This window comes from Poeciliopsis prolifica, unplaced genomic scaffold (genome assembly GCF_027474105.1).
Source record: "Poeciliopsis prolifica strain line A6 unplaced genomic scaffold, Auburn_PproV2 SCAFFOLD001, whole genome shotgun sequence".
Classification (NCBI taxonomy): domain Eukaryota; kingdom Metazoa; phylum Chordata; class Actinopteri; order Cyprinodontiformes; family Poeciliidae; genus Poeciliopsis; species Poeciliopsis prolifica.
In genome coordinates this window covers 13,533,091-13,556,117 of record NW_026562376.1, presented here as the reverse complement: position 1 = coordinate 13,556,117, position 23,027 = coordinate 13,533,091, and the positions used below count along the sequence as shown (strand labels likewise).

The window sequence follows — 23,027 nt, the reverse complement described above, 5'->3', positions numbered from 1 at the left end:
TATTTGAAATATTCATAAACTCTTCTTGAATTTGTCACAAGCAAAAGCAAATTTGCAAAATTTGCAAATACTCCAAGAAATCACATGCGAGAGTCACTGTCAGCTGTGACAGACTGGCAACCTGTCCAGGGTGTAACCCGCCTCTCGCCTGAAACATTCTCTGGAGATAGGAACCACTAGGGTCAAGGGTGTATAGAAAATGTATGGATGAAGGGATGGATGGAGTCATTGTCAGAAAATGATAATTTCATAATGTGACGTGTTAAACCGTGATCATCTTTCAATGCAAACTTCATTGGACTTTAACTTTTTGTGCTAATACATCACCTGAGAAAGTAGCTCCTCTCTGCTGGGCTTCAGATGTCAATGTGCTTGTTAAACACTAGCATGTGTGGTCGCTGTGCAAGAGGAAGATAGTGTTTAATGTAGGGACACAGCCACATTTTCAGGAATCTCAAGATTATATTATAAATATAGATTTTTTGGTGACCTAATATTTATGTTGAAGGCTATAAAAGACTTCTGAACAAAAATATGAGATTTATGTGATTTTTTTTTTTAGGATATAAAACTGGGGAGAGCAACTGGGAAGCGAAAGTCGACCAGAGGGGGTAGTTGATCCCCCGCTTTGCCTCCTGTAGTTCTGTCATGATTCTGTCTGTAAGTGTGCCTGTCCACCAAAAACACGTACATTTACCATTAGATAATGACAAATGGCTAGCAGAGCTAAGCTTATTTCACCACTTCTCCTTTGGGAGTCTATTCTCGGCATACTACAAACTGCACTGCCTCTCCCCACAAAATATCTTAATTGAAAGAGTAGCTGCTCACCCATTTGATTCAGCATGGTATGCTTTTCTGGTCTGTTTCAGAGGGTGATGTAGTGTGATCAGCAGGTCAAAATATGTTGACTTTTTGGAGCAGAAGACACTGATATTAGTCATGATTTGTTGCATCATTGCTCTTAGAGACAGGGACTGTGGTTATGGCCACAGACTTCTCTCTTTTTTAGAAAAAAGAGAGAAGAAGAAGATGGCTTAGTCGGTCTTGACTAAATGGTTTTATGTAGATGAATGATGTTAAATTAGTAATGAGAAAACAAAACTCTTGCAGTCACGCAAAGATGTCAGTAAGACCACTGAATGATGGTGCAGTCTGAAAGTGTTTTTATTTGACAAACTTACTGTTGGAATATATAAAAAAAGTATATATATATATATATATATATATATATATATATATATATATATATATATATATATATATATATAAATTTTGGGAAAAAAATGCATACTTTTTCAAGTTTGCTGTACAGAGTCAAGGCTACATACTTACACTTTCGAAGTGTATCACACTTTATCTGCTTTTGAAATGCCCGATGTTTTTGTCAATCTGTGGATTTAAGCTTTGCATAGATCTTAGAGATACATTCTAAAATACTTACTTAAGAACCAAAATGAAAAACATAATGATATATCTTTTTGGAGTATAGCACACATTTCTCAAATCATCCTTGACATTTGTGAAACAGTGTATTTCTTAAAACAGCAAAACACAATGGACTACCTGCAAAAGCCAGGATCTTTCTCAATATCCTTGTTTCATCTTTCAAAAGCAATGGAAGTATTTTCTTATATTTCTACCAACATTGACCTATTTATTGTTGTAGGTTGATGTTTTGTTTTCTCAAGAATGGCCTATGCTTATACCTTGTTTCTTGTATTTACAGGCACACATGTTGGACTGGAAGCTGGAATAAAAATGACCAGAAGTCAAAGTACAAGTTATTGAACTGGCAGGTATGAAATGGGAGTTTGTTCACCTTGACCTTCTTCCTAAGCTTGCAAGAAGGTTTGATCTACCAAAGAATGAAAGAAACAGATAAACAGATCATTTGAAAAAAAAACAAAAAGACTCCATGCGACACAACATAGCTCCATAATTATGTACCTTACCTTACTTTGTAAACTGCAATTCTTGAAAAAGTACAAAATCCACAAATGAACTGTCTTTGTGGGGTGGGAGTCTTTAGAATTATCATTGGAGCCTTTACTGTTAAAAAAGAGTGCAATACAAAAATAACTAAAATGATTTTAATGCACCAAACACTTTACAAATCAAAAGCACAGTTTTTTTTTTTTTTTTGTTGAAATAAAATGTGTTCTATTTTAACAGTAAAAATCATATTATTATGCAGAACAATTATAATCTGTAAAAATTTTGTTTGGAAAAGTTCTTTGTCAAGATAGTTCATTTAATATTTGCATTTGTTTAATCCATTGAAATGGAAAAAAAAAATAGCTGAACTGTTTTAAGAATACTTAAAATTACTTGACAGCCTATTGGGAAAAATAATCATCCAGGCTATTAAGAACATCAAACTGGAACAATACTGGCACTAAAGGATGCCCTGGGTCCTTTAAAGTAGCATCACTTTCTTGGGCAGCTTTACGACCATGCAGAGCAATCACTGAAGATAATGACTCCCACTAGAAGTTTTACTTCCTAATCACCAACCCATAAGGGACAACAATTATTTTCTAACTACCTAACTAATAAAGACTTGTTTTAGGGTTGCTGTTGTTTTGTTTTTTGTTTGTTTTTGGGTTTTTTTTTTTTTTGGTTTTTAACACATGTTTTTGAAATATTAAATTTCAGAAATACTAGATTTGTTTTTAGATATTTTCAGTATACAAAGGACATCTGTCAGTGTGATGTTTCTTTTGAACCATCAGAGAAAACTCCCAATGACCCATGTTTGAATTATATATGAAAGATTGCAGCATACAGACGTATTCTCAGCAGGGTCAGTTTTTGATGTTGGCAATATGAAACTATGTTTGTTTTCAGTGTTCACATTGAATTTATGTTAGTAGGTTTTAGAATGACTTTCATAGTTGAATTAGTCCAAAAATCTATTTCTCTCCAAACAGAAAATAATGTTATGGGTTGACTTCACTGCATAAACAATTTATGATTGTAACTGAAACATATATAGGCTATTTATTTTTGTTTGTCAAATGTATTTTTTTTTTTTGAATTAAGGTCTACTTAGGCCACTTTACTTTAATCAGTTGACAAGACCTGACTACATTCATCATCGGCTCAAAAAACAAAACATGCTTGATTGTGATGGAGGTCGAGTAAGATCTGTCTGCGATTTTACATGATCGAAGATGCTTCCCTTTCACCTATCCTAATCGTCCTGTCTAGCTAACCAATTCTACAGCTTGATGGAGACTTTTCCCAAGTGGGAATACGAGGTAAAATCAGGCAATAAATAAATAAATAAATCATATAATTTCAATCTGGAGAGATTCACACAGAGAAAAGCAGCAGCAATTAGAGAAGTTTACTTGAAAGTAGGTTTCTTTGGTGCTCAGACCATGACAGAAGATGTATTTGCTGTTGAGAATGAATAATCTTGTGTTTTCCTTCCATATATTCTAGCTAGTTGCAAAGCTAAAGCTAAAAGAAATGACACGGTAGGAAATGCCCTCAAAGCTACGGTTAGAGAATATGACACACTAGGGAACGCCCTCTGTAGGGCATTGCTTAGAGGCTAGCAAAGAGAATGAAAAACTTTAGTTTGATGCTATTTTGTTCTGCTCACCCTTAAGGATAGCACAATCTCCACAATGCTGAGAATTGCTAAGGGTGAGGATTAGGATCTTCTTCCCCTCCGGCCCCGAACACTAGTGGAGTGGAGAATGGAAGGTGTTTGGGAGGATGGGGTCAGAGAAAGGGTGGGGGTGGGTTGAAGCAGATCTGGGAAGCAGGTGGATCAATGGATGATGAGCTTTATGAAGGGACTTTTGATAGATGATTGGCTGAGGAGGAGCGGGGATCTGGTGGTGATTGGTTGCGGCAGAAAAAAGCAATGATGATGCAGATGAGGCTAGAGAGAGTCTCCCAGCTTGAATTTGCACCAAAGGCTCCATGTGTCTTCATCTCAACACAGTGAGAGAACATGCAAACACCCAGCAAAAATAAAATGCATATTAGTATAAAAAAGCACTATGGTAAGCAATGCTGAAATGTTGTAGATTAAAAACAAAAATTCAAACATCAAACAAATCAACCAGTTCTTTTTTTAGACGTAACCCTTCAGCTTTAGTGACTTGCTCCTTAAATCTGAGAGACAGGTTATGGTTTCAGTGTGGCAAGAAAGAATGGAAATCTTTTACGACAAAAGCTATATTAAAAGTAAAGAAAAGTTCATGCAATTGAAAAAAAAAACTGATTTGTCTCACAGTCAGTCTGGATAACTGATTTAACTACTTCCATAAGGAGTTTACTGCATGTTGGCTGCTCAATTATTGGCAAAATTAATTGAATTAAAAAGATGATGGGTTCTGTTTTTTCATACGGCATATGAAAAAACAGAAATATTGCACAAATTACGATGATGTATATTTGACAGGGAGCAGTATTTAGTTTTTCTACTTTCACCACAATAATTCATTCTTTTTGCAAATGTAGAAGTGCACCAAGCTTTTGGTCGCTTTGGAACAGAGCTGGTTCTTTATGATGCTTTCAAGCCCACGTATAAAGGTGCTGTCTGTCAGCCCTTTTAAAAAGTTAAATGCCATTCATCTTATTTGATATAACTTACATGAATAGTTGCTTTTGTGGTTCACGAACTTCAAAGATTCTTTTTATGTGGTTTTACTCAAAATTGATCTATGCTTTTTTTCTATCCATTCCTGTGGGGCTGGATAGGGTGTCTTCATAGAAATTGATATTAGAGTGCTGCAGTGAACTCAATTGGCCTGCTTTTGTCTCTTGAAAATGTTTTCTGTGCATTTTTTCTACACCACAGCTTTAGGAGTCTTAAGAGCAGTTTTGTGGGAAAGACCTGAGCTCAGCAAAAGAAAATGTGCAATGTGATGAGACATTAATGGTTTTGTTTCAAACAAAGTACTTAGTTTGTTAAAAAGAATAACATGTGTTTTTGTAGGTTTTGGCCAAACACAATTTCATGGAACTAAAAAAAGTCACATTTTTATGAAATGACATAACAGCTTTCAAATATTCAAAGATTCTCAGCCAGAAGAGACATTTGTTTACTGAAGACTCTTGGAACGCCTGTAGATTTATATGCCTTGTCATATAGTCCTCTACAAATACATGACAAAGAAAAGCATGTTTTAGGGGAGGCCTTGTTTGAACATTTTAGCTGGTTTGAAAATCCCAATCATCTTTGATGGATTACAGAAGAGTGCCATTAAAGTGTTTCACAAAAAAGTTTATTTATTGCCATAAGAAATGTAAGGTAGTTTGATTGCAGAACTATACTCAAAACACTCACAGGTAGAATTTGTAAAAGCCTTACAAAAATTTTAATATAATCCATATGAATGCAGGTTATTTTTCATTTACCAGTTGAAATTTCACAAAATATTTTGAAACTGGACACTTTTTCAGATTATACAGAGGACCAAACGTTGATTGGTGAGACAAAATTCTTACCAGATTGAACTGTTTGGTAGTGGACTTAGTTTCATAACAACCTAATGCAAATTTATCAAAGACATTGTTAAGCTGACATGTTAGTGCCAACACAATTAATCATTTCATGCAAAAACGTTTTAGGATATTAAATTTAGCAGATGGTCCATCTGCTTGACAATTATACATTCTTAAGAAACACTCTTGATGTGGAGCTGTTCTGTTCCGTTTTTTTGTAATTATTCCTCAATGAGTGTTTTTCTCCAATTTTTCATAATAAGATTTTCTACATTTTGTGTGACTGCTCATATGTACTTCTCAAGAAGCCAGTTCATAAATATATTATCCTATCTCTATTATTCCGCATTCTGGTGGTTTAGAAATATTACCATAAAGTACAACAAATGATTACTGCAATGATTACAACACAGAGCTGTAGAAGTTGAGAAACAACTGTTTCTCATTGGGAAATAATCCCACCCGTCTGTGTGAGCTCACTTCCCATTTAACCTCTGCATGATTTAGAAACCGTTAAAATGATCCAGACCAACCTTGACCTCAAACAGACACCAGAGTGACAGCAGCATTACCGACAGACTCCTGCCATGACATCCTCGAGGGGTAGTTAGCAACCATTTTCTACCCACAGCTTCTCTGAAATGTTCACAGGGTGAAGATTGATTTTATCAATAGCTCTTATCACCTACTAGTTCTTTCTGCCAACACACTGCTCTCCATGAAACAAGCCAAATGCCATGTACACATCTTAGGGAAATTTGCACATAATGAAAGCCCACACTTCGGATACATTTGAAAACACATGTATCAAAAATAACTCTGTGTGGCTGCATAATGTCTTCATTTTTAAATAATATACAGCTTAATTCTCATGCATGTACTTTTCCTACATTACATATAATAGGTACACATTTCCACTTATATTCAAGATTTTGCCAAACATATATATCTTGACTTGATCTGCATGTCTGAATTCAATACAGTTACACACATGTACAAAACATTTACATGGAATTTCATGTACAACAACTCAAAATTCACATGCTACTCTGTGTGCAGCAGCTGATGTTATGTTTACTCAACAAAACACTAATAAAAGACCACATTCAAAACTAGAGAAAAACAGATGATTGTAAATAACGAGAAACTGTATGTTTACAAAGAGATGCACTGAACAAACATGTAGTGATAGCACGGAGCCCCCAAGAAGTAGAGGCTGTAATGAAGCTTCCTGTAGTCATAATTAGACATGAGAGTGCATGACAACATAGCCAAGCCTTTGTTTGTAGATCAAAGGATTGAAAAGTGAAAATACAACAACCTAAAAAAAGAGCTGAACTGCTCAAAATACATAAGAAGGAACTTAAAAAGGTAGTCATAATTACCACATTTGCATTTAAGAACATGGTAAGAAAATTACTCAATTTAGGGATATAGTTTTATTCTATATAATATGGTCATCAGCATGTTGTGATGAAACAAATGGGTCTATTGGAACAGTACATGCTGACAATGGATAACATTATATCCAATGGAAATTGAAGTGAAAAATGCTGCTTATATCTTGACCAGCACTATTGAGAGCAAGACAAAATTTTGTTGTCAAAGTTCATGTGTTGGAAGCCAAAGCAATGGTTTGTGCAACGAATTGAGCAGGATTGAGAAGATCCCTGACAGAAAGAGAAAGCGGTCAGAGGATATCAAAATCTGAACATTTTGTGTTTTAGCTGTGCTGTAGTATGTATCTTTCAAAGGTGGTCCAAAGGCAGAGCAATGATACACTTGTTACAGGGTCAAAGACTGCCAAGGGACAATGATTCATGTGGGGAAGGAAGTCTGGTCCAGGTGGTCCGATCCAACAAACGAGCCCCCGTAGATCGCGTTGAGAGATGTTGATGCTCATTTTTATGGAGCAATATCAAAATGCACAGTGGTTCACAGTTTGTTGTGTATGGGACTGTAGACCATTCAAAGCACCCATGATCATTTCTGTCTTGTGCTGAAATCCTATACATGAACATCACCACTGGTCAACTGATGAAAGTGGTTTACTCTGAATGGTTTAGTCAGTTTCTTTTGTAATATATGTGGAAGTCAAGCTTGGGAAGTTGAATAGCCTCAGGGATACCAGGAACCAAGGCTTTATCAATTTATTCAAAAACTTCTTACACTTTGGGGAATCTCATTAAATCCTAATTCTTTGTTTGTGGTTTGCATTATACAGTCAAACCCACTTTACAGTCACTTGTTTCTAAAGTATGGCATTCACATGCCTGACTGGTTCTCCCTGGCAGCAGCTGATGAGGGAAGCAGCTTTCAAGGCATGTCTGATAAGGCAAGGGGAAATAAGCAAATCTGTGAGAGGAGAAACATTATCCTAAATATGTAGAGCATGATGGGGTAAACATCCAGAGGACAAACTCATCAAGCAACTGCATTATCGAGCAGGTATACAAAAAAACAAATCTGCAAAAAGATGTGGATTTATAACATGCTTCAGTCAGTAATCTGTGGAAAACCTTGCAAAATATGTATAATGATATACTGTAACACAATGTGTTGTACGTTTGCTGTTTTTATGTAACCTGGCTGTTTTAGTAAAATATTTACTAGTATTTAAAACCCTCTCATTAGAGAAGTCTAGAGATGATAAGAGATATGAACATGAGCATGTGCGACTCAAGTGCATCACTAAAGTAGCGCTGATTAGATGCACTTTTAGGGTCAAATGCATTCATTGGTTTTTAAATTATTGCTTAGGTTAATCAGATCTCTTATATGAGAGAGGAAAGTTAAATATGTAAATTAGCTAATGAAAGGCTCTTCCTCTGCAGGTGCAATAATTTTGTCAGGGATCACTCCTAATGTTTGGGAAGACTACTGAGGTGCCAAAAACAAACACTGAAAGTGTTTAAGGAACTTACGAGTTCAGCTGGTTTTATTTTACCTCGTTCATTAGGAAATATTCCTTAAGAAATAGCACACTATTTGATCAGTCAACCTTTTGTCTCATTCTTTAAATCACAAGTCATATCCCACGGCCATCAGAGAGGCTTGTTGTGTTGACGGACCAGCATATTGAAAAAGTTTTTTGGGTGAGCTTTTGCTTCACCATGGCATACTAAGACATTACAGATGAACAAACAAATCACAAACTAAACGTGACAAAATGTGGTAGTGAGCAGCCTGGAAGCTATTGAACCTATTGTTCCATAAATACCAGCCTGTTGAGCTGTATTATTATAGGAAAAGAGGTTAAAAAATGAATTTGTGTACTGGGGTTCTCAAACTGCATGTATTGCACACAGAGAATCAACAACAATTTTTCTGTGTATATGTTACTATATCATATTTGCCATGTTATGGCTATTGTGCTGCATTCACCAATGGTAAGGTTCTTCATTTGGATTGAAAATGTCCCTATGTCTTCATAAACAGCACAGGTGGAGTTTTTTGGGGATAACAACTGTGTCAAATATGTCTCCTTAATGTAAATGAAAGTGAAAGTATGCCAGGCTAATGGCTGTCAGTTTGAATATAACTGAAAGTGTGTTACTGATTGTAAATGCTTGCATTTTACAGACCTAACAATTGTCAAATTTGTGAACATGGTTTTTGATTTCTCGTAAAATGTACAAAGTGAAGATGTAATGAAATGGCATCAGTCATCAGATTTTGATGTCATGTTTCAGGGAGGTTTTACTGATTTGTGAGGAATAGTAGAGCCTATATTACGCAGACGTTTTTATGGTGCATCTAGCAGAAATTCAATTTGATCAGTATCTAGCAAGTGACGCTTCTTTTTTCTGGCTTTCTTACTCAGCATTTTTGTATAGCGGGGTAGTCAATTGTATTTGTTGGTGATTTTGTTTGACACGGGGGATGGCACTGGTCAGTTGCAGTGCTTAGGTCAGTGGTGTCTGTCACAACAATACCCGTAAGAGTGCCATGGCCCTCTTATGACTCTGACAATATGATTTGTTTTATCTACTTTACTTTTTACTTCCTTTGTGCAGATAGCATGCATGTATAAGTTTACATGTAAAAGATTGGTTGGATATGCACACTTTAAAATATTGTTTTCCATCTCACAAATTGTACATGCCTAAAACTAGTTCAGAAGAAGAAAAGCAAAAAGTCCTCAATCTCCTATAGACTCTGGTGTTTATGTAATATAGAACAAAGAATAAAAATACATAAAAGTGAAACTGAGTGACACACATACTTAAAGCACGTGTGCGACTTTCTTTTACTCTTTCATTAATCGTTTGGTAATGAGAGCCCTGACTATCCAGAAGACTGCAAAATATTTCTACACAATCAAAAAGTGGGCATGTAAATCTTGAAAGAGAAAGTTTCTCTTGCAGGAATCTGTTTATTGTATGTACTGTTTATGCAGTGAGAATGCAGAGATGGAAAAGAGAGGGTCTGTAAAGCATGTGGTGGGTATCCCTCCCACATTGCAGTCCTGAAAGGATTCAGATTTATATTTGGAGCTGTTGCAAGATTGCTGGCATTATCAAGACGTGACCTGATTTGATTTATATCTCATTAATCTCCCTCTCTCTCCTTCTGTCTCTCTTATTCTGCTGTATATGCCGACCTTCCTCTCTCTCAACTGTCTCATTCTTCACAATATCTCCTCGTCTTTTTTCCTTCTTTGCTGTGTAGTGTCAGAGACAAAGACTTTGTTGCTCACTCTTTGCTGGAGAGTCAACTTTCACATCCCTATTGAACATGAAAAAAAAAGATACTTTATGCAGTAACTCCTGTAGTTAATTTGTTTAACTTTAATGCCACTCAAATTTTTCCAGCTCTTCAACAACATTATTATTTTTTTCTGTTTGATTTGCTGAAACACAAGAACCTATTAAAAATGTTAAGCTAGAAGCATCTGTGCAGCTTGGTGTGGCCATTAATATGAATACATAAAGCAGATTTTCCATAAAGTTCCAAAACAATCAATGAAAGAATAAAGATTTGTGACTGTAACTGTTAGGAATCTGGGGTGTTTGTGTTTTGTGTCAGTTTCTTTCTGAATCTCAGGTTCCCACCAAAGGGTGTGTAGGACCAGAGGTGTAGATGTGCAGGTGTGCTCCCACGCACCTGCAAGCAATCAAGCCAATCTCGCGGCGTTTATGAGGAGTGGATTGTCAGTCTCTCACTCCTTGAGTGGTAAACTAAGTCTGTCTCTTTTAGAGAGCTGTCTAGCAGCATGCATCAAGATTAATCTCTGTGTTTTATGTCCGTTAAAGGAACTGATTCCAAGCTGCATGTCCCTAGAGCTTTTGAATATAAACCAACTTCCTCTGCTTCAGAATTACTCTACATTATTCATGACTGACAACCATCATGCTCCTTATTTCAACGACCAACGAGTTGCCTGTCCTCCCTTCTATCTTTCCATCTCCAACTCTATGCTCAGATCACCAGCACCCTCCATCTATAATCACCACACAGATAATCATCCTGGAGTCCGCTCGCTTTCCCCAGACAAAACCTCCACCATTTATCCAGTAAGCTACTGGGATCCATCTCAACCTCACTGTCAACATTCCTCCAATCTTAGTCCTCATGAGCTGACAGAAAATCCCCGTGGAGCAAAGACCATCTACGCATTTATTTCACTGTACAATAAACCTTTTAAGTCTTACCTCCTGGGACCATTTGTGCATGTGAGTCAGTTATTTCAGCAAGAACATGACAATAACTTCCTGGTGAAAACCTGCACACACTATTTTCCACAGTTAGGAGCTTCCCACACCTAAGGATCTTTTCAATATCATATTTCATTATGATAAAACCATATTTCTTACAAAGAATTATCAAGAAACGTGAAGGTAGGTTCTTGTTTTGCAATAATATAGTCAGCATTAAACTTGATTGTCATCATGTCTTTTATGACTGTCAGCCAAGATTTGGGGAGAAGTTTGGAGACTTGAGTGCATTTATTGTGGCATGTATGGAGTTTTATAGTTATATAATGCTTTTTCAAGGTTTCAGTTTTAAAATCATTATAACCAGTCACAAATTTTTTTTCAAGGTTTTGTTGGTGTTGTGCCAAAAGTAATGATCTGCCGTAAACAGATCACCCGCCATGGGCATGACCACTGCTCACAAACTGTGTTGCTTTGCACAACTTTCAGCAGTTGCAGCTTAAAATATTTCCAGTCAAACAATATTATTGCTAGGAAACACAAATTTGTCCAAAAAGGACTTTAACAAAGAGTTGTCTCATTATTACATGAAACAAGCCTCTTTAGTTGATTGGAAAAAAACTACAAATTTTTAAACATGTAATAAAATTAACTGAATGTATTGTAAAATTTTAATCAAAGAAACTTAGGTTTTGTATAAAGTGGTTCAGATATTAAACAGGAGACAGTTTAATATCGGAACTATTTGAATATCTGGATTTTGGGTGACTGTGAGAGCAATTGCAATAACCTTGTAAAATGTTATCTCTATTTGGTTATTTTTCAGATGTTTCCCAATAACTTTTGTGAATGTAAAAACACTATCTAATACAATGATGTTTTTAATGTCTACTAGAAGTGAGTGATGATAGCCAGATATGTATTGTATATAACCAAACTATAGTTTTGTGCCATTTAAATGTCTCCAGTCTCGGTCACTCTCCTACTTATAAACCGAACGGGCTCTGATGGCGTATCTGATGATATAAAATGAAAACAAGCTGGTTTGCTGATGCAACTCCCCCCTCACCACATTACGCCTTAGGGTAATGTGGTGAATTGTATTTATAATTGGCACATTTGTAAGTGTCTGTTGCTGTGGTCGTTTTGTGCAAAGACAAAGGTGTCACATGCTGTTATCTTGTCTAACTTCTCTGCTGCATATTTTAGACGCTAACCAGTATGTCCTCAGAGTAAGCTGCATCAAGGTGTATTTTACTTTACAACTATTTGGAAATGATGATATCTGCATTGTAACATGAAATTTTCAATATTTTCAGTATTTAAAAATGTTTCAAATTTTGCTCCTCGATTGTCAGTCTTCAGCTCTTTCTGGCAAACAAAGACTAGAGAGTGATTTTTAATCTTTTTCAAAAGTTGAAAGATGCATTGTCTTTCTAATCTCATCTTGTTATCAATTTATGTCTAAATCCATCTCTGCACTATGCAAATCCAGTTCTGTGCTTTCATTGCTGTTATGCTGACATCTTGTTTTGCTTTGTAAATCGGCTTCCTGTTTTCTGCGGCCCTTCTGCTGATTCATTGTTTACATCTATTTTCGATGGTTGATCTTTTGGAGTAATGGATCAAGAAACGGCAAAAGAGAAACATTGCTTTGCTTTTTAATTATTTTAGCAACTTTAGCAATTTTCATCAATGAAAAGTTTTTAAATTTGTATTTGTGAATATATTTGAGACTACAGGGCATATATGCCAATACTATGGCAGGTGGAATACAAGCAACCTAAAATGAACCCTATTCTTTCATCAAATGCAAGGTTTTACTTCTTACCAAAAAATGTGGTTTGGGAGGTTGTGGGATTAAGATTATGCACAAATGGACAATGGGGGTTTGGAGGGTGGGTGTTCTCACATGGGGTGAAGCTGTAGTCCTGACTGAACTGACGGGTCTTTGGGTTCTAAGCTGCTGATGCCGGGCTCATTTTGCTTGGCTGATCCAGATTCTCCCAAACTACTCCCACCTAGGCAAGGTGGTTGACTTAGGGATCAGTCAATATGGCACTATGTTGACTGTGGGTGGCAGAAGGTGAGGCCAGTTGGGGAGCTGGCCCCAAGTGAGAATGGTGCCTATGCCATGGTGCTCACATCATCCTCTTTAACCCAAGTTGGGTCTGGAGACTGGAGTTCTCAGCAACATGATGGGATGGGAGGAAGAGGGAACAGCTGAGGACAGGCGTAGTGACTTGTGTCTGGGATCTTCCAGAGCTGAGTCGGCCTGTCTTTTAGTCTCTATGAAGCTGAAAGACAGCTTCATAGAGACTGAAAATGCTTGACGTCTTGCAAGGCTTCAACCTTGGTGCCCATCTTTTAACAGCTGGGAACCTTCAGGTGACAAACTTTCCCACATACACCCACTCAACACAAGGACTATTATTTCTACAAATATACCCTTCTAGCCACCTCCAACCATCACACTCATCCATTGACACACAAATGATCCAAAAGCTTGAAGGTCACTATTGCATTAATGTGGCCTGCCAGATTTGATACTAAATCTAGTCTTAATTCAATTATTTCAATCATGCAATTTGGATTCCATCTTGAGGTATTCATATTGCAGAACAAATGTCCTCTGGCACACATAGGTAACTAACTTCTCCATATGGCATGCCACAAATGTGTACATGTATAAAAAAGGAGCTATGATTTAAAGTGACTTTCAGCATGGTGTGTGATCCCTGTCACATCTGTCTGCCTTCTTGAATGGAAACACTGTCTTTCTCCATCCTAGAACTTGGGGACTTGGAATTTTGTAATTGAAGAATTAATGGAGTCAGTAATCTATCAATTAATCAGCAGTTACAGTAATAGCCTGGTCGTCCTGAAGTGAAGAGCTTTCTGTTATAGAATCAGCAACACATTACTGAACACAGTCACAAAGTAGAGCAATCCAGTGGCACAGTTCCTTAAAAGTCTTTTACCGTACCATCAGCCCAAGCATTCCATTGAGTAATGGAAATATGCTTTATGCTCTCATGACCATACCATCACATATCTATAGTTGTACTGAAAAGAAATTTGATTTTTAATCGCAACTCTGAAGCCTGGCATACCAGTGGTGATATTAACAGGTGTCAATACAGCTGCTGCCGCCATCATTTAGGCCTAGTGTGTCAAAAATGCATTGCTTGCATTGCTTTACTTTTTAGTTTACGTGTATTAGAACTATGATATTAACAAAACTCCTCGTGGTGGTGGTCGCAGGTTTGATTCCCAGCCTGGTGATATTTGCCGCATGTCTTCTCCCTCTCTCATTACCCTCTTTCCTGTTGAACTGCTTTCAAATGAAGGCTACTAGAACCAACAAAGCATTTAAAAAATGAATTGTTTTGTATGCATTTTTGTAATAATGAATTTAAGACATACAAATAAAACTGATTCGTCATACTAAGAAAGTTATTTATTCTAACTAATTGTCTCTTTTCTGTCATTTCATTCCAGTTGGCCCACATCCTCATGAAAAAGAGTGGAAGAACAGTCAATGAATTATGAATGTTCAACAAGATGACCTCTTCCCAGCAGCAGCAGATGATGCGAGGTCCTAGGTGGAACCGGGCCTTTTCCGACCCTTTATTTGTGCTGCTTCTAGCCCTCCAGCTGCTGGTAGTGGCAGGACTGGTGCGTGCTCAAACGTGTCCTTCTGTTTGCTCCTGCAGTAACCAGTTTAGCAAGGTTATTTGCACACGCAGAAGCTTGCGAGAAGTTCCTGATGGCATCTCTACCAACACACGCTATTTGAATCTGCAAGAAAATCTCATACAGGTGATAAAGGTGGACAGCTTCAAACATCTAAGACACTTGGAGATTCTGCAGCTGAGCAAAAACCACATACGTAAAATTGAGCTGGGGGCTTTCAATGGACTTGCAAGCCTCAATACCTTGGAGCTTTTTGATAATAGACTCACCACCATCCCAAACGGAGCATTTGAGTATTTGTCTAAGCTGAAGGAGCTTTGGCTAAGAAATAATCCAATAGAAAGCATTCCTTCTTATGCTTTCAACAGAGTTCCCTCATTACGAAGGTTAGACCTAGGGGAGCTCAAAAGGCTCTCATACATTTCAGAAGGAGCCTTTGAAGGATTGAGCAATTTGCGCTATCTAAATTTGGGAATGTGCAATTTGAAGGAAATTCCCAATCTCACTCCATTGGTCAAACTGGATGAACTTGAAATGTCTGGAAACCAGTTGTCTGTTATCCGGCCTGGTTCGTTTAAAGGGCTTATCCACCTGCAAAAGCTATGGATGATGCATGCTCAAATCCAGACTATCGAAAGGAACTCATTTGATGATCTTCAGTCACTTGTGGAGCTTAACCTTGCCCATAATAACCTAACGCTTTTGCCCCATGATCTCTTTACTCCTTTACATCATTTGGAGAGGGTGCACTTGCACCACAACCCCTGGAATTGCAACTGTGACATCCTGTGGCTAAGCTGGTGGCTTAAGGAGATGGTTCCTGCAAACACCAGCTGCTGTGCCCGCTGCAGCTCACCTACCCAATATAAGGGCCGCTATATTGGTGAGCTTGACCAGAATTACTTTCATTGTTATGCTCCCGTTATTGTGGAGCCTCCTGCAGACTTAAATGTAACAGAGGGAAGTGCTGCTGAGCTGAAATGTAGAGCCAGCTCGCTGACCTCAGTTAGCTGGATTACACCCAATGGTTCAATAATGACACATGGTGCATACAAAGTCAGAATTTCTGTGCTAAATGATGGCACACTGAATTTCACAAATGTTACCATGCAGGACACAGGGACATACACGTGTATGGTTAGTAATTCTGCAGGTAACACAACAGCCTCAGCCACACTGAATGTGTCCTCTCCAGAGAACAGCAGCTTCAGCTACTTCACCACAGTGACAGTAGAGACAATAGAAACACCTCATAACGAAGGCTTCACCACCACTGTTCAACAGAAAGTGGGCCCTACATCCTCTGCCAGTATATGGGAAAGTCCTTCACCCACCTCTACGACAACGACAACAGTTCGAACCCCACTGTCCACACGTGCAACAGAAAAGCCCTACACAACACCTGTAACAGAGAGCTCGCTCAACGGTTTGGATGAGGTCATGAAGACGACTAAAATCATCATTGGCTGCTTTGTTGCAATCACTCTTATGGCAGCAGTAATGCTGATTATCTTCTACAAGATGCGGAAGCAGCATCATCAGCAGAATCACCATGCACCCACACGCACTATTGAGATCATCAATGTAGACGAGGACTGCGTAACAGGAGGCCCAGGCATGGAGGGCCATCTTACTCTGCCGTCTCTGGAGCATGAGCACCTCAACCACTACAATACCTACAAGACTGCCTACAACCATGCCTCAGCTATGAATTCCATACACAGCTCAGCTCACGAACCTTTGTTAATCCGGGCCACCTCAAAAGACAATGTACAAGAGACCCAAATCTAATACTTTTGAAAAACTCCTAAAACTGTTGGCATTACGCAGTGGCATTACTGACAGGACAGTATTGACAACTGGTTTTGAGGACTGTTGCTCAAATCTGGAGCAACACACTTATGTTTAGCAAATCACTGGAGTGATTTTCATTCAATGACATTGGGATTTAGAATATGTCTACTGTTTCAAAAAGTGTCTTTACAAAACAGAAGTTATTTATTTAAGAAAAAAAAAATATTGTGGTTGAATCAAGAGAAAAAAATATTCTCCTTTTTTCATCTATTAATACATGTTACTTTTCCTCCTCTCATGTGAAAAAGAATGGTTTACAAATATGCTTAAACTCTTTTAGAAGGCATCTGTTGGAAAAAAAACTATCATTACTTTTCAGCTGGTATTTTAGTATAATTAAAGTTTGAATCTAAGTGGATAATGTCATACTTTACACCTGTGAAGAAAATCTGGAGCACATTCAGGGTTTTCTCCAACAGTGAAAGAAATTGTTGAATATCTTGTGGTCATCTAAAACATGGCTGCATAAAACACTTGGCAGAGCGAAAGTGTCAGTTATAAATTTTGACCACAATTCAAAGTTTTAATTGGAACTGTCACATGCTTTAGGCACACTCTGTTCTGCCATGAAGTCACAGAAAGTTCTTGAAAAAGGGAAATAGATCCTACTTACTGTATGAAAGTTGTTTAAAAATGAAATTCAATACTAATGATTTTATGTTCTCTTAAATTAAATTTCATTGATCAAAAGGTCATTCTATCCATAATGTGTATGCAAAATACAATTATATTCCTGATCTCAAAGTTGTCTTGACAGAAGTCCATTCCTTCATAGAGGGATCCTTTTTTTGTTATTTAAATATACCATTGATGGCATTAAGAATTATTGCTGTTCTCAAAGTTATAGCATAATTAATAAATACTTTAGAAGCATTATTGTAATTGAACAGGATGGGAATAGTATCACTGTCCCATCCTGGCAAAATTCTCATTGCTTGAAATGTTTCCAATGTATTCTGACCTTACACTTACCTTCTAATTTTGTGTTCCAGAGCATATTAAGGTGGCTGTTTTAAAGAGGTTCTTTATTCTTGCTGGGACCTGTTACCGCTTCTGCAGTACTGCCAGGAGTGCTGTCAGAACCAGAGTGACGAGCTGAAGAAAGAGCTTAAACCCTTTATACAGCTGTCTGACCACATTGCTTGTCATCTATGTGCCACATTTCCACATTGAGATGCTTGGCAGCCCCGGCTTCACACCCTGCCCCTGCCAACCAAAGGACTTGGCCCTGAGTGGCAAGGCTTATGCTACAAGAGGCTTTACGGTCATGCAGAATGTGTGGGATCAGGCATCAACCAGATGTTTGAGTTGCACCTGCCTTTTTCCTTTTCCCTTAGCGACCACACAATTTACATTTTAATTGATGTGCCCATGGGCTTTGTATGGACACAGTTCTGCAGGCACTCATATCCAGCAAGCCATTTTAAAGTCCCTACTGTGAAAATTGTGCCAAGCTCCGTAAATGCTGTGGTTAGACAGATGGTCCAGGATTTACTTTTAGCAAGTAAACAGGGTTTCTTTTCAGCAGTAGAATATTTTTGGTGAAAGGCATTGTTACACCGTTTTACCATTTAGAAGAAGCATAACATGTATGCATTCACAGTACATTTATTTTTTTGTTTTTTAATGCTTTTATGGTCTGAATAAACAAAACATGTATTTTTATGACAAAAATACTGAGCAAAACAACTCCAATGTAAATGTGAAAATTGATATCTATAAAATGACTATGAATAATTTTTTTAAAAAATTGCATAAAATAAATGATTGCATAAATATTCAATCCCTTCAAGTCAGTATTTGATTAAAGTCTGGGCGTTGAACCAGCTACTCCAGAACATCATCATTGTTTTCCTCAAAACATTTGTATGTATCTTTGCTGTACGCTTCGGTCATTCATTGACTTGCTGAAAAATAAATCTTCTGCAAAGTCGTAATTCTCTCGCAGATGGAAACAAATTGTCCTCTAGGATTACGGTGATATTATATTTTGCTAAGTTCATTTTACCTTCTACCTCTCCAAGCCTCCCAGGACCTGCTACACAGAAGCACCTGCGATGCATGACGCCATGACTTAAAATGGTAATGATGCATTTGTGGTGATGTGCAGTGTTCAAGCAACATATTGTCTGAAGACCAAAGAGCTCCAGTGTTGTCTCATCAGACAATATAATGTTCTTTAACTTGACCATGGAGTTTCTTACAAGATTTCTGGCAAACTCTAGTCAAGCTTTCTTCAAAAAAAAAGGAAAGCTTGAACCTGGGCAACAGTTGTTACATGCAGAGTCTTCCCCCTCTCAGCTGATAAAGACTAACTCCTTCTGCGTAGTCCCAGGTGTCTTGGTGTCTTCACACAATGTTCTCCTTCTTGCATCATCACTCAGTTTGTGAGTTTGAGACTACAAGCACCAGTTGGCTGAATTATGTCAGTCACAATAGATGGGATAGATATTTAAGCAATCACTAATTTTATGTTACATATTTTTAATGAATTGTCATTTTGTAGAATCTGTTTTCACTTTGACATTAAGTGGGCTTGTTTTAAATTTCCCCCCCCCCAAAAGCCAGTTTTCTAAAAATCTTGAATGATTTGTAAAAAAATTAAAAACATGACACATCCAATGGAGTGAATGCTTTTTTCTCTACACTGTAATTTACACACAATTAAAACTATCAGCTGTATTAATGATATAAGATTGAATACATATTTATATAAAATAAGTAAATTACATGCGTGGCATCATTACAGTAAAAGACTTCAATCTATCAAAAATCTTTAAATGAACCTTCTTTGGTTGCTGCCCTCCCACAGCCCAAAGCCAATCCCCCACACCAATTAATTATCTTTATTTATGAAGGGGCTTCAACATACTAGAGGTTTTTCCACAAAAGACCCACACTGTGGTTCAAACTGTTTTAGACTTTCAAGAAAGTGTTTGATTTGTTCTTAGAAACTGTATAATTAATTTACTTTGTGGTAATTTCTGCTTTGGTAATATTATAATAAAGTGAATTTTTAAAATTGGTTAACTTTAAGTTCTACTCCTTTTTACCAGCTGGACTTCTCAACCTTACTTTTGTAGAGTGTGGCACATTTGTATACCATAGGGTGGCAAGGGTATCAGTCATTGTTTTATCTAAGCGCTTAGAGGTGGAATTTAGGACTAAAATTCTCTGTTGCAGACTTTTATCTTTTTTTGTTTCATTTGGAGGAAATTGTCAGAAAATTTCAATGGTAAATCAGTTGCATTTGTCGAGCTGTCTCATGTATGTAAGATATCTGAATATTTTTGGTCAGTATTGTTTTTTTAAAAACTATCCTTTTTTTGATTCTGAGAGGGAATGCTGTTTTAGTGGTAGATTTCTTAAAAAAAATTCATTTTAAGAATAAAATATTTAAAAGAAAAAACAAGCTTTTTTATTATTATTTTGATTTTTCATGTGCCAACAATCTGTTCAAAAAGTGAAAATAGAGAAATATGCTGTAACAGAATAAGAGATTGATTTTCATGTTAGCATTCTTTCATGACCTTTAAAAGATATGGAGGTTGATTATAGAGACCAGAGTTTGTAGTTCAAAAACAAAATATGGGTAAAATAAACTATTGTTGTTTTTCTGTATTGTGTGATCCTTGTTTTCAAACACCACAGCAAAGTTGTTTTAAATTGGAATAAGCAAAGTTACATTATATTGTCTTTTATCAGTGCATTAAAAAAAAATATATATTTTACTTATATAGTATATGGTACAATTATATTCACCTTATATATATTTTTCCAATTTCAGTCTCATGTATTTGATAAGCAAATCTAAGTCAAGTCTGCAATGTCTTCTGACGTCACTAATTTTGCTGCAAGTTGTGTGTTCATATTTTCATTCTGTACCTCTGAAACATTTGACATCTTTTTTATTCAAAACATTAAGGTCAGTAATAGAAGCTGCTGTGAGTGGCTGTAAAATATTTTGAAAATTATTAAGATTTACCCACTGTATTATTTGATAAATCAAATTGGCAAGGTTATATTTTCACTCTCTATGTGCACTCTACGCACATAACTATATGTGTTAGTTTAGCAGCCAGTAATGAAATGTGAGAGACAACATAAGTTTAATATAACTCATTTGTAGTCAGTGCAGTTTGAGACACATTATTTTGCTGATTGCAACCCTGGTGTAGCAAACATGAAAAAAATTGTAAGTTTTTAATTGCCCATCACCCAAAAACGTCCTTGGTCAATGAATCAAATCTGTCCTTTTTCTGTCATGGAACATTGCCGAAAACCTCAAAATACTTTGAAGAATGTTTCAATGAACACCAGTTAATAAAACCTTTTTAAAAAGGGCAACATTTACTATTTTTATTCCACCCGTATTTACATGAGAGCTGAGCTCCACTTTCCACAAGTGAAGTTTTGAGTCTTTGTATTACTAGTCAAGCAAAGTGTGAATTCTTGATTTTGTGACCTAAGCATCTCTCAAATCTACCTACAAGACCGAAATAACTAACCATGATGATATAACACACAAAAATATGTTTTTTTTTTTATTATTATACACATTTTGAAAAGGAAACTCCAATATTATTTTTAAAAATATATTTCCTTTAAGATTAACAAGGTATATTAAATTGAGGTGAATATACTGATCTTAAAATGTTTTACCAAAACATTTTATGTATAAAAAATGAAATAAAAACTCAGAATAAGGCATCGGAGCATCCTCATGCCTTTGTTTCAGGATTCCAAAAGACTTACCTTTACACAGTTCCCTGAACCATTAGTACACAGAAATATTGACAGAAGTTTGCAAACAAGTTTCCAAAAATATTAATCGCTTTTCCCAAAAGGACTATCATTTTTTTTTATCTCTCCTGAGTTAGTCTGCACCTTTGTAATACAAAGAGCAAGCCTGAGCTTCAACACAAACTTAAATAGTAATAATATAAAGGAACAATAACTGGTTAATGTAGAGGTTTTTGGTACTGATCATATTTAAAACTTAAATATTGTTATATTCAACTCGGCAACTGTGGTAAACAAATTTTAACATTGCACTATCTTAAATTAGTACTCTGTCTGCCTCTAAAGCTTTTATTTTTAATATTGTCTTTGTTCCATTTAGTCATATTAAATAGCATGGATTTTCAAAATTTAGACACAGTAGAATACTAATAGCTTTAAACAACCTAAATAATTATTAAGAAATAATTTCCAGATGATATAATAGCAAAAGCTTTTTTCTTCTGTTATATTTTTTGGTCAGTCATGGCAAACCTGGTTCATACCTTGCTGCTCAGTGAAATAACTCATAGTCGAAAGATTTTCCTCTTTTTATGTTCCTCAGTTTTTTAAAGGATTCTCTATTCAGAAAACAGCTCAGTTTGTGTTTCACTGCCTCCTCACTAATGCGCCATTAAACTCCTCATTTTCTTATTTATTTTGCTCCTGAGGCTCAGTAAAATTAATGGGTGCTTAATGTCAGTGCTTGGTATTCCAGTGTTTGTCTTTTGTAATAAATGGGTTTCGGTGGAAAACTGAGGAGCAATATATTCATTAAAAAAGGTTCTTAAAGACTACTTGTGTTTAATTTGTATGTTGAATTTACAAATTACTCAAGTCAGTAACTGTAAGGAAAAAAGCATCCCATGATTGCAAACATACAAAGAAATTGTTATTTGTGTCAAGGAATAAAGGAAGGGAAATAAACACCCTGATATTGGCTTTAACTAGACAATATGATCAAATCAGATAGGCCAGGTTACCAAAGATTTTTTTTTTTTTAATAGGCCAAAACTCTCACACGGTATTAACACTTTTATTGTGGAACTGACCAAACTGCGACTAAAATATTGCAGCAATTAAACAATGATATCACTTGATCTCCCACTGTGATATGCCATCTGCACTGATGAATATTCACTCACCTTAGCATGATGTGTGCTTGAAATTGAATGTGGATCTGACCACTTGATCAAGTTTCTGATCACTTTAGAGCTTTTATAGGGCATTTTAAATTTCATTCTAGCAGTTGGTTCTTTATCAGGGTTTGTGGCTGTTTAGCGTAACATACCTCAGGGTATGCTGCATTATATAAATTCCACACTATTTAGAATGGGAGGGAATTAGAAGTAACATTCACATTAAAGCACCATAAATCCTCTGCCTTTCCTCACATTTTGATCAACATAAGATGGATTTTGTCCATATGCCAGCATACATGGCAAGACAGGAAATATTGTGGCTTCACCTTAATTATATTTCACTACAAAAGACTTTAAGATTTTGTGGTTAAATAGATCACAAAAGCTACAGACTATTGTGGTTTGTAGCACTGGGGGATCCCTGGGGCAA

General features: G+C 36.5%; 1 protein-coding gene across 2 annotated transcripts in view; it reads left to right on the top strand.

The window, feature by feature from the left end:
- Window positions 1-20,297, top strand: part of lrrc4ca (leucine rich repeat containing 4C, genome duplicate a) — a 53,436-nt gene extending 33,139 nt beyond the window's left edge. The window contains exons 1-3 of one of the 2 annotated variants that reach the window (XM_055039417.1): window positions 585-660; window positions 1,730-1,799; window positions 14,628-20,297. In XM_055039417.1, the coding sequence (XP_054895392.1) occupies window positions 14,679-16,613 (1,935 nt within the window). In that variant the 5' untranslated portion in view covers window positions 585-660; window positions 1,730-1,799; window positions 14,628-14,678 and the 3' untranslated portion in view covers window positions 16,614-20,297. Of the gene's footprint in view, window positions 1-584; window positions 661-1,729; window positions 1,800-14,627 lie in introns of those variants that run through there. The other variant, XM_055039409.1, reaches the window with a different exon arrangement.
- The last annotated feature ends 2,730 nt before the right edge of the window (window positions 20,298-23,027 follow it).